This window comes from Papaver somniferum, chromosome 7 (genome assembly GCF_003573695.1).
Source record: "Papaver somniferum cultivar HN1 chromosome 7, ASM357369v1, whole genome shotgun sequence".
Classification (NCBI taxonomy): Eukaryota; Viridiplantae; Streptophyta; class Magnoliopsida; order Ranunculales; family Papaveraceae; genus Papaver; species Papaver somniferum.
In genome coordinates, this window is record NC_039364.1 from 145,784,399 (window position 1) to 145,795,325 (window position 10,927).

General features: G+C 36.8%; 1 protein-coding gene across 1 annotated transcript; it reads left to right on the plus strand.

Annotated features, from left to right (window-relative positions):
- The first annotated feature begins 489 nt into the window (after positions 1-489).
- LOC113298657 (transcription factor-like protein DPB) lies at positions 490-4,295 on the plus strand. The gene is made up of 9 exons (XM_026547451.1): positions 490-938; positions 1,179-1,261; positions 1,395-1,438; positions 1,957-2,019; positions 2,115-2,264; positions 2,365-2,433; positions 2,635-2,733; positions 3,471-3,541; positions 3,653-4,295. The coding sequence occupies exons 1-9, from the start codon at positions 685-687 to the stop codon at positions 3,891-3,893; spliced, it is 1,074 nt and encodes a 357-aa protein (XP_026403236.1). The 5' UTR covers positions 490-684; the 3' UTR covers positions 3,894-4,295.
- The last annotated feature ends 6,632 nt before the right edge of the window (positions 4,296-10,927 follow it).

Consider the following 10,927-nt stretch of genomic DNA (forward strand, 5'->3'; position numbering starts at 1 on the left):
GAATGATTGCAAGTGAATCATGACTAATATCATTATTTCTTAGACGAATTTTTACATTTGATTCGATTTAATTGATTTTCCTTGTTTTCAAAAACAGATACCAAACAACTTTTAGAAAATAAAAACAAAGAAAAAAATATATTTTCAAAACAGTGGAAAACTATTTTTGAAAACGGTACGAGACATGCACTAATATTTTCTAATCTTTAATGGAAATGAAAAAAGAGAAGGAAAAAATAGATCACACTGAATGTACGGTTGTACCTCATTTCATCAATTTTGATACACCACATTCTAATCGACTAATCTCGACCCCACGAACACAAAAATCCTTCATTCAATGACCCAATTAGACGATCTAAACATTTAAAATCCATAACTAAATCATTTTATCAAGGGCTATCAAAGCTTAAGTTGTGATGGTTAACACCGCGCGCTAAATACAGTCTTCCTCTCTTCCCTCCCAAAATAGTCCTTTCCCTAGTCCATAGAGTCAAAGAGTGTAGAAGAAGACTGATGAGTCTGAAACCTAACATCCAATTTAGGGTTTTGCAATTACCTGGATCTTCTTATACTTGTTTAAAGATAACTACAATTTTACTTTAATTTACTTTAATCGAAGATCTTCAGGGGATTATTATTGATTCATAAGTTTATTAGTACCATTAAGTATTTAGTAGAGGAATGGTGATTAGGGGGGCTAATCAAGAAAATGGGGGAAAACAAGAGAGTCTTACAAAAGGAGGGTGTTCATTTGTATCTGGTGGTGCTGCTGCTGCTGCTGGTGGGCAATCAATATCAACAAGTGGAAGTGTGGGTTCTCCATCTAGTAAAATCGAACATCATCCAATGTTGTCTACACCAGCAAGTAAAACCTTGAATAGGTTAAATCATCTTGATATTCAAGCTAATGATGCGGGTTCTCCAGGCGCTGTTTCGTAAGTTCTTTTTCTTTGGAAGTATGAAATTGAAGGGAATTGGTTGGCGTGGATTTTGTGTCTTCAGGTTTTTGTGTGTAGTTTGCATGAAAATTTATGAAAATGAGAATAGGGTCTATGTGTCAAACCCTTGAAATTCTGATCTTCCTGCGAATGTGCGTATTGTTTTGATTGTTATATAATGGTTACTGAAAAATGATTCTTTGTGTAAATCATTGATTGGTCATTAGTTGTGACCAGGGGGAAGAAGAAAAAGAGAGCGCAAACACGGGCAGTAGGAGGTGATAAGGCTGGTAGAGGACTGCGTCAATTTAGCATGAAAGGTAATGACAGTATTGTGTTTGTTACGGTGTGGTTTATGTAAGAGTTTACCCTGAACGGTATTTTTTCGGAATATTTCTCATCTCTAATAATGTACTGACTTCATATCACTATTATGTTCGTATTTGTATTTAGTGTGCGAAAAAGTGGAAAGCAAAGGTAGAACTACTTATAATGAGGTCAGTTGTGTAATGAAATTCATGCATATGTTTGTTTTCTTCAATGTACCAAGTATCTTGACTGGTGGACCAATCAATCGCTTACTGACTGATCTTGTTGGATGGGTTAATCAAAGTAGAACATAATGCACGATTAAGAGCTTAATGGTTTGTTTAAAATCAGATGTTATTTAAAAAACATTTAAGTTTAGTACTAGTTGTCAGGCAGGCGGCAAGATATCCTATACAAACAGACTAGAAGCTAGAACTGGTAATGCAAGTCTTTGTAAAATATGTTGCAAGTTATTTATGTGAACTAAGAAACATGTCAGCCTAAACCTGATGTAAGTTATTTAAACTAGTGTAGCTGCCATAGGCTTGAAGTCACACATGTGTTCCATGCAATGTCATTTAGACACAAGACACTTTGCTTGAGTTTGCACGTAGACTATTCTTATTGATATCATCACATCTCGTACGTTGATGTTTATAGTTTTTTGTTTTTATTCCCTAATTTGAGAAATTAAAGTATGTTTCAGGTTGCGGATGAGCTTGTAGCTGAATTTTCAAATCCTAGCAGCAGTTCAACAACCCCTGACCAGGTTATTTAGCTGATACGAGGCCTATGTAATCTATATTAATCTCTGTTCACCTTGTATGTCATACAGTAGAATCTGAGTCAATAAGTTTCTTGCAGCAACAATATGATGAGAAAAATATACGACGGAGAGTGTATGATGCTCTGAATGTTCTCATGGCAATGGATATCATATCTAAGGATAAAAACAGAGAGATACAATGGAGGGGCCTGCCTCGCACTGGCCCAAATGATGTTGAAGAGCTTAAGGTTTATCCAAACTTGTGCAACCAATTAATGTCCTAATAAATGTTCTAGGCTTCTAGCTCTAACTTTTTGTGATTCTCGACTCATAAATCTTATACTGTAGGCTGAACGCCTTGGCCTAAGAAACAGAAACTCAAAGAAGGCTGCATATTTGCTAGAACTAGAGGAGCAAGTAAGATTTCCACTTTATTTTGGCACCTCCGCACGACAAATTTTAGAGTTTTGGTAGAAGCTTGTTTGTTTTGTCTTTTATACTTTGGCCTATAGGAGATAGTAGTAGTTTCTACCGAGGAGAATTTTTAAATTTTCGATAGAACTGCTAGATCCTAGATGGTCAAATGTTGTTCACTAACTTCTCTGTATTTTTCTCAAGTTTGTAGGTCTTCAGAACCTGATTCAACGGAATGAGCAGTTATATTGTTCAGGGAATGCACCTTCAGGAGGTGTGCCCTTACCTTTTATTTTGGTCCAGGTATGACTTGTTTGCCTATTCTTGCTGACCTCTACTTATATGATTCTTACAAGTACTAGATAGAATTGTAGAATTATCCACTAGTTCAAAAGGATTTGCACATGGTTGCTGGGCGTGTTGAATTGTGCAGGTTGCTAAATAGTGTGGCATGCAGCATGCTTGATTTAGTGACAATTACAGACATAATAGGCTTCCAAACTTTAACTACCAGCCCTCTTCATTTTTCCCTTGCTTTTTATTTTTAACTATACCTGCTAATCTGGATTAGTCACCAATTAGGCATTTGTCAGGCCGCTTATTAAGTATGCAGAGTTTATGCTTTTGTGCAAAATATAAAAGGTTGGTTGCTGTTTAATCAATTAGATATGTTCTGCTTCTATCTTAATTATCAGTAGGTGTAACGGGTTCTTGTTCTCCTCCGTTGCAGAAATATGTAATGTTTGTTGTATTAAAGTAAATGCGTATAATGGAGCATTTCTGAATCTGTAGTTGTCTATTTGAAGCTAATCAGACAGACACAATCAATCATAGAAGAAATTTATTTGCTATATGTTTTTTATTGTTATAGGTTAACCATTTGCATATTACAGATATTAAACATGTTCTTATAGAGGATCAAATATTATGTTTTTGAAACTTGATTAATAATAAATTATTGCATCATCGAACGAAAAGAATACAGAAATGCAATTCTTTTATTCTGATTTCTGGCCTTGTTTCACATATTGGATCCTCAGACACGTCCACATGCAACTGTTGAGGTGGAGATATCAGAGGACATGCAGTTGGTTCATTTCGATTTCAATACGTAAGTGAATCTGGTCCATACAAAGTTGATGTTTCCTTCATAATTTTTTTTTCATTTTTTCTTGTTACTGTATAATTCTTTCATTGACGAAGTTCTGGATCTGAATTGCAGCACTCCTTTTGAGCTACATGACGATAATTATGTTCTTAAATCGATGAGATTCTGTGACAGTTCTCTGAAGAACGATATTGGTACTCAAGAATCTGCTACAAACGGAGGTGAAGGTTCCAATATTGGCATGTATCAACCTCCAGCCCCTCATCCTATGAAGTCAAACGCCACAGGTAGACAGCCAACTTCACCCCCTTACCCAGGAATACTAAAAAACCATGCCAAGCATGAACAGGTGTAATTTCCAGCAAGCACTGTCATCTTGGTATTGGTGGCAGACTGGCAGTAGTATTTTCTCTAGCCATTTTGTGCACTGTGTAAAGTAATTTGGCGAAAAGGGGTGATGAAATGCTACTGGTTACCTCTCTCTCTCTCACTCTCATAGACAGCTAAGCGGTTGGCAGAGTTGGGGTAAATGGGCAAAACCATGGCATTTTTTCAATATTTTGAACAATTTTTTGATCAAGGTGATCTTTGTTTTGGGCCTTTTGGCGGTCGGTAATTCCTTTTGCGTCACTTTTGGATCATAATCTTGTTTTCCCTTTTCCTAATGTAATATTACTGCTACTGCAAATGTAGAGGGACATGCTATAACTTTGACATTTGCTTCAACTGTTTTCTGTACCATCCAACATTTTGGCTATGAGATCCTTGTCTTCATTCATGTCTATCTTCGAATTCGTACCCTGCCCAATTTGAATGTTTTACCACCACCTAACTCGAGCTCTGGTAAAAATTGCCCGAGCCAGGTGCGGAAAGCTGGCCTTGTGGGGTCATATGTTTTGAGCCCCTCCCCTACAATCAAAGTTGCCCAGTAATCTGGGATGTGCGAAATAGGAAGCGTCATACCATTCTGTCGAATGGTGATACAGCAAAATATACACGTTTCGAACTTTTGCAATAATTGCATAAAAACTTCTGTAATAAAGAAAATAAAATATCTTCCTCTTTCACTTTTAAAAGAATAAATTTCCTACAGGCGATGATGATAGTGGCAGGAAATGAGAAAGAACCCTTGTACTGGATCGACCAGTTGTCAATAAGAGATTGGCTCATGTATAAAATGGCACGTGATTAAGACAACGTATCACGTGGGCATTTGAATGAGGTGCGCAGTCACATCACACTCATACAAGTTAAGCAATGTCCTGTTGTTGTTGTTAGCGTTGGTGGTGGTGGTGTTGCTGTAGAGGCTGAAATGAGCGTTCAGTATTTCTCACTGTTTCTGTGATAAAGTTGGATTTAATTCTAGATATTTTGGGTATAAATATAACCAGGAATAACTCGTCCATTTCATGATTCAGTTGTTTCCTGTTTGGTTTTTCTTTTGTTTTCTTTCAAGTGTCTCTGGTCTACTGTTCGGGAAGATATATATGGAAGACGTTTGCGAAGCCATCCCGTAAGATTGGAAACCTTCTGCATTGGCACCTGCACCTCACTATAGGCATTGGTATTCGTTATTGATCTCGGTTTCTCAGATGCAATAACAGAGAGATGGTGCAGTAAGTGCAGATGCAACTGCAGGCGGATTCCATATGTTGCATCTAGTTCACTTTTTTCCCAGGCGGCCTTCGGTTTCAATGATTGGCAAGATTGGCAACCTTCTGCATTTGCACCTGCACTTCACTATAGGCACTGGCCTGTGTTATTGCTCTCCGTTTCTATTTCCAGAAAAGAGAAACAGGTGTAATAACAAAGAGTTGGTGTATGTAAGTGCAGGTGCAACTGCTGACGGATGCCATCTTGCTACTAGTTCACTTGTTTGAGCCTGCCTACAAGTTCCATTTTTGGTTCCTGGATGAAATTATAACCACAGTCACAACGTGATCATTCCTATCATGTTCAAGCACAAACATATCTACCGTTACCATCATTATCTAATAATCTTCATCAGGTCAAATTTTCTAATGTTTTTCCTTTTTACTGTTGAGCAAAGAAAAAAAAACTGTATAACACCCACTCATAGAGCAACGAACATGGTACAACTATTTCGTTTAGCAGCAATTCCCCTTAAAACATAAGGAAGGATATATGCTTTTTCTTGCTACTTTATATTCCAACCTTTTCAAACCCGCCGTGTGTAGAATGAAATTCAGGCTTTGCTAGGTTTCCAGGAGAAAGTGGGATAGCCAGACGTTTTCGGTTCTTTGAGAACGGTGTGAGGCGTAAAGGCGGATGCGTGGCGTAAAGACATCCATAACTTTATTACTAGTATTCAGCCAACTTTTTAATTTTATTCCTAAAACTTGTAAAATTTACCTTGGTTGATAACTGGGATGGTGATATACTCTTGTTTGGCTACAGCCAATAGTTGAGGCAGTTTGATAGATGTCTCTACGCTTCGAGTATCTAGAGCGGTAAAGTGGTCGCTTGGCTACTGCCGATAGTCAAGGCAGATGTCTTTCCAGTAGCTAGAGCGGTAAAGCCGTCGCTTGGCAACGGCCGATAGTCAAGGCTGCTAATGGATATCTCTCTGGCAGACTGTTAAAATCTAAACATACATATACCACCTGAGATGACACATCCTACATCTTAGTTTACCTACAGGGGAAGGAACAGTTCTATGTTTGCTTTCAGTGACATCTATGCTTGCTCTTTTGTCCGAATAAAAATGAATAGATTCTAGGTCGAAAAACTCGTGACATCCGTGATCCATTGTCACAACTGACGACTGATGAGGACCATTGTTCAATTTCAGTTCTTACAAATCACTAGTTGTCAAGAAAATTATACCTAAATAATTCTGAAAATGTAATGAAAGACCGGAAGGACATGCATGGCGCCTTTCTAGCCTATGGCCAATTATTTTATGTAATAAGACATAAATGAACTATTTTTTTGGCTTCTTAGCACTACTAGTATAAATCCAAACTAGAATCGACTCCATCTCTTGCAGCCGTCACTGTTTCTCTTTTTATTTGCAAATGCTGGTACACTTCGAGATCCTATGAATTCATAATACAATTGGTAATAAATCTGGAAAACTTGCATTTTTGTCCCCAAAAACAGCTCGAAGTAGTGATAAAGCTTGGCACACATGTAGCAACATTTCATAATTTGCATATCAAAAAATATGAACATGTATACATGAAGTAGATATACGAACCTTTGGAATTTTGCCACACCTCGAGGGGTTACTTTTGTGACTTAGCTAGGTAGAAAACTAGCAGTTAATTTGTCTGGATAAATTGGGGCCTACTATGATTAATTTGGGTCTATCATGACAGGACAAAAAAGGTTATTAAGAGATGAAACTACCAATTTACCCTTTATGAGATACTAATACTACTAATTTGTTCCCATCAAATCCTAATCCTAATCATAAAATTATAAATTTAAATCAAAATCATAAAATTAAAAACTAAAATCAAAATCATAAACCTAAAATCATAAAATTAAAAACTAAAATCAAAATCAAATTTATTTCCATCTTCACTTCAACTGATTCTTCTTCTCAACCCAATCCTCTAAACTAGGTTTTAGTAACATGCAATGGCTCAAAAATTGAAAATTTTGAAATCAAACTTTTCTGGGTTTACCAAAATCGGTTAACGTTAATGTACATGTGATCCGATTGCAAATATAAACGGTTTATGTTCATGCCCACAAAGACCAATTGTCCTGGATACGTTTTGTGGTTTGAGAAATTTGAACCAGAATCGGTCAATGTTAATGTCCACATAGCCCGATTGTGTACCATTTGAATTCATAACTGCTTAGCCCATAATCGGATTACATTAGCACTTATAAAAACTAATTGTTGATGTATAATGCTAGAATCGGATTTTATATGTGTGTCGAGTAAACCGATTGTTGTAAGAAAAAATGCCTAATTTATCTCTATCTTTTTTTTTTGTTAGAATCGGATTACATGAACACTTTTATAAACCGATTGCTGTTATGTAATGTCAATAACCGTTTTTTACGTGTGTATCGTGTAAACGGATTCTGGTTATACCCAAATTGAAAATGAGTATTAGTATGATTTTACACAATTTCAAAACGAGTATGATTTCATACTCGATCTCAAAATGAGTATGAATTTATACGTGAACTGAAATCGAGTATGAAATCATACTCATTTTCAGATCGAGTATGATTTAAATTATGTTTGGTTACTTTTCTTTCGAATAATCGGTATTTTGTGTACATGTGTAAAAACCGATTCTGGGTTTTTTTATTTTGTGAATTGAAAAAATTAACATAGAATCGGTTTATGAGAGCACAAACATATACCGATTCTGGTTTGATTTTTTTCAAAAAAAAAAAAAAGAAAAGAAAAAAATTCATGTTTTGATGATGAATCAAGATTAGTTGATTTCTATTTTAATTTCGCTAAACATCAATTAATCACCCGATTAACATTAATTAGTCAGGAGTAAATTAGCCACTATGTAAAATAGTTGGATAAGGGGTTACCCTTTTTACTGTTTAATGATCTTTTTGTCATCTAGTGGTAGGCCCAAATTAAATTGGATAGGCCCGAATTTAACCTGGTTAATTTGGGACCATAATCATTGTATAAACCAAAAAAAAAAAAACATTTTCCGAAATAACTTTCAAAAATGCCTACATAGGGTATCGAACGCCCTGTAACAATATGAACATGTAGAGATAAAGTCTGTATAATTTTACCACAACATATCAGCTTCTTAATGACATGCTTTGTCATGACTCATGTATATATCGCGTGTTTTGGATCTCATTCACAAGCTGTTAAGTTTAGCGTTGCGTGGTGCGTGCCTTACTTAAGGGCAATTCCTATGACAATTAATAAATTTATTATTTTGTTGAGCCACGTGGATGAACAAACTGCATTTTCCACTATGGAAAACAAGACAAAATGAACAAATCTGATATTTTAGGGTCCCACTAGTGATTTTATTAATATAAACTAATAAGAGTTGGGTCCCATTAATGATTTTATTTATATAAACTAATAAGAGTTGGGTCCCAGGATTATTAACAAATATAAAAAATAAACCTTAAATATAATATCCGGGTTTGGGAGAGAGAAAAGCAAGGGGCGGTTTTGCTTCAAACTCCAGCGATCTTCCTTCCAACTCCAGCGATCTTCCCTCCAACTCCATCGATTATGGAACAATCGCCCGCTCTTTCATCAAGCGCGCGCTACGTCATCTAACTCAACGAACAAACCAACAAATTTGTTGGTTTGAACATCCATTTTTCATGTTTGTTGAGTCCATAGTGGGATCAAAATCAATAAACTTGATGGTTTGTTCATTCCATAGGAACTGCTCTAACAACTTCTTCGTGATTTCTCACTAGATTGTTAGAGAAATTCAAGTTTGTTCATTTTGCTCCCACTATGGACTCAACAAATATGAAAAACGGATGCCCAAACCAACAAATTTGATGGTTTGTTCACTACGGACCAACATGAGACGCGCGTCTTATTTTCCGCTCGCGGACGAAGAAACACGCTGGCGGATGAAGAAAAATCACGCGGGATGTGATAATCCTCCAGCGGGTAAACATCAAACGCCAACGGCTACATTTGAACGGCTAGAAACTCTCATCATCCAACAGCTAGAAATTTTGAGCTTTACAAGTACTCCCCACTTCAACTCCAAATTCACATATTTTATACTTCTAGTCTCTTTACTCTTCTTCGAGTTAAAAAAAAACTCTTTACTTCAACAAATTTGTCGAAAGATGTCTCGACCCTTGTTAGATCGGCGAGCTCCATATACTGCAGAAGAAGATGAAGCTATTTGCAGAAACTATATTTTGTTATAACAACAGCTTGCTACAACACACTATCCGGGTGTGAATTTCTGGACGGTTATTCATGACGGGTTCTGCATCGACACCAGAGTCGTCGTGCTATATGTGTGTTAGTACGTAAAAATTAATTCTAGGAAAAACAAATGCACCGCTGTGATATTTTCTTTTTAGGTTCGAAAATCAAAATCGAACAGGACAAGCCTAAACTACGAAAGTAGTCGTTCCGTTCTGCTTCGGTCACGAGGAGAGGAAGATGAGTTGATCTAACGGGAGGGAAGCAGAAAAATATTGAGAAAATGACAATGGTATTGAATTTTGTATTGAAAACTATGAAGAATAACAGAGCTTTTTGGGTATGAAAGCTTGTCCTGTTTTTCTGAATAAGCTAAGTGTGGCATATTTATAGTAATTTTGGAATACGCACTTTCTTTCTCGTAAGTAGTGGAGGTAGTGAGGTTGTGGAGAGATGAATAATATGGATATGATGGAGATAGTGTGAGATATTTTAGGGAAGTTTCTGGAACCCCTTTTTACGAATCCATTATCTCCAACTTCTTATAACTGTCACCGCTACTTTAAATTTTCACATGGGTGTTGCCACACCGCATGTTGCTGTAAACCACCAGACTAATACCTCATGAAGAATCCCCCCATGTGACGTATTTTAATGTTTCGTAGGTATTTTATATGAGTCATGGAATTCATCTTGTTTTAGTCTAAATCATAGTTGTTAATATGCCATATGACTTATAGGTATGTTTGATCGTGTTTTATGAAGTTTGTTGTGAAAATAACTTGGCCACGACCAACTAAGGTGTCGTGGCATGCTCATAGCCTGTTGAGGCGCCATAATATGGCTTGGCACGTAAATAGTTAGTCAATATGATATAAATTAGCATGGCATGCTAATGGTGTAAAAGTAGAATAGCATGTTTGCATTTTCCACTAAAGCTAAGGTGGGGAGAAATATTCCAGGCCATAATCTATATGTGAGATATTGGGGTGCTAAATAATCGTGTATCCATTGGCATGATATGTTCATGGATTATTTATGGCGACAAAATAACAAGTGGTGTAGTGTCCTATAAGGCGTTGCCATAACCCGTAGTGGCGTTATGATTAACATATTAGGCTGAGATCTAAAAGATGGCTCAATGAACTTGGCCTTAGCTGACACAACTGAGATTATATCCAATTGGAGCTATTGGCGTTGGATGGCATGGTGACCTAATGTCGCATTAAGGTTTGGCATGCTATTGCCTAGAATAGCGCTAGCACTGGCCGTTGCATGCTGCGGTTTTGTAGCAGCTTAACATGTTTTGCTTTGGCCATGACAACTGAGAGGGAAATGGTGGGACATAACCTGGTGTTGATGGTGGTTTTTAGCTTAGGGTCAAAATCGTAAAACGGTACATCTGACATGACGTCACTATGACCATTAGCGCATTTATTGAATCAATCAGCATGCCTACGTAAGAATTATCGGGGTACCTTTTTTTTACATGGATCATGTTCCACGGCAGAACC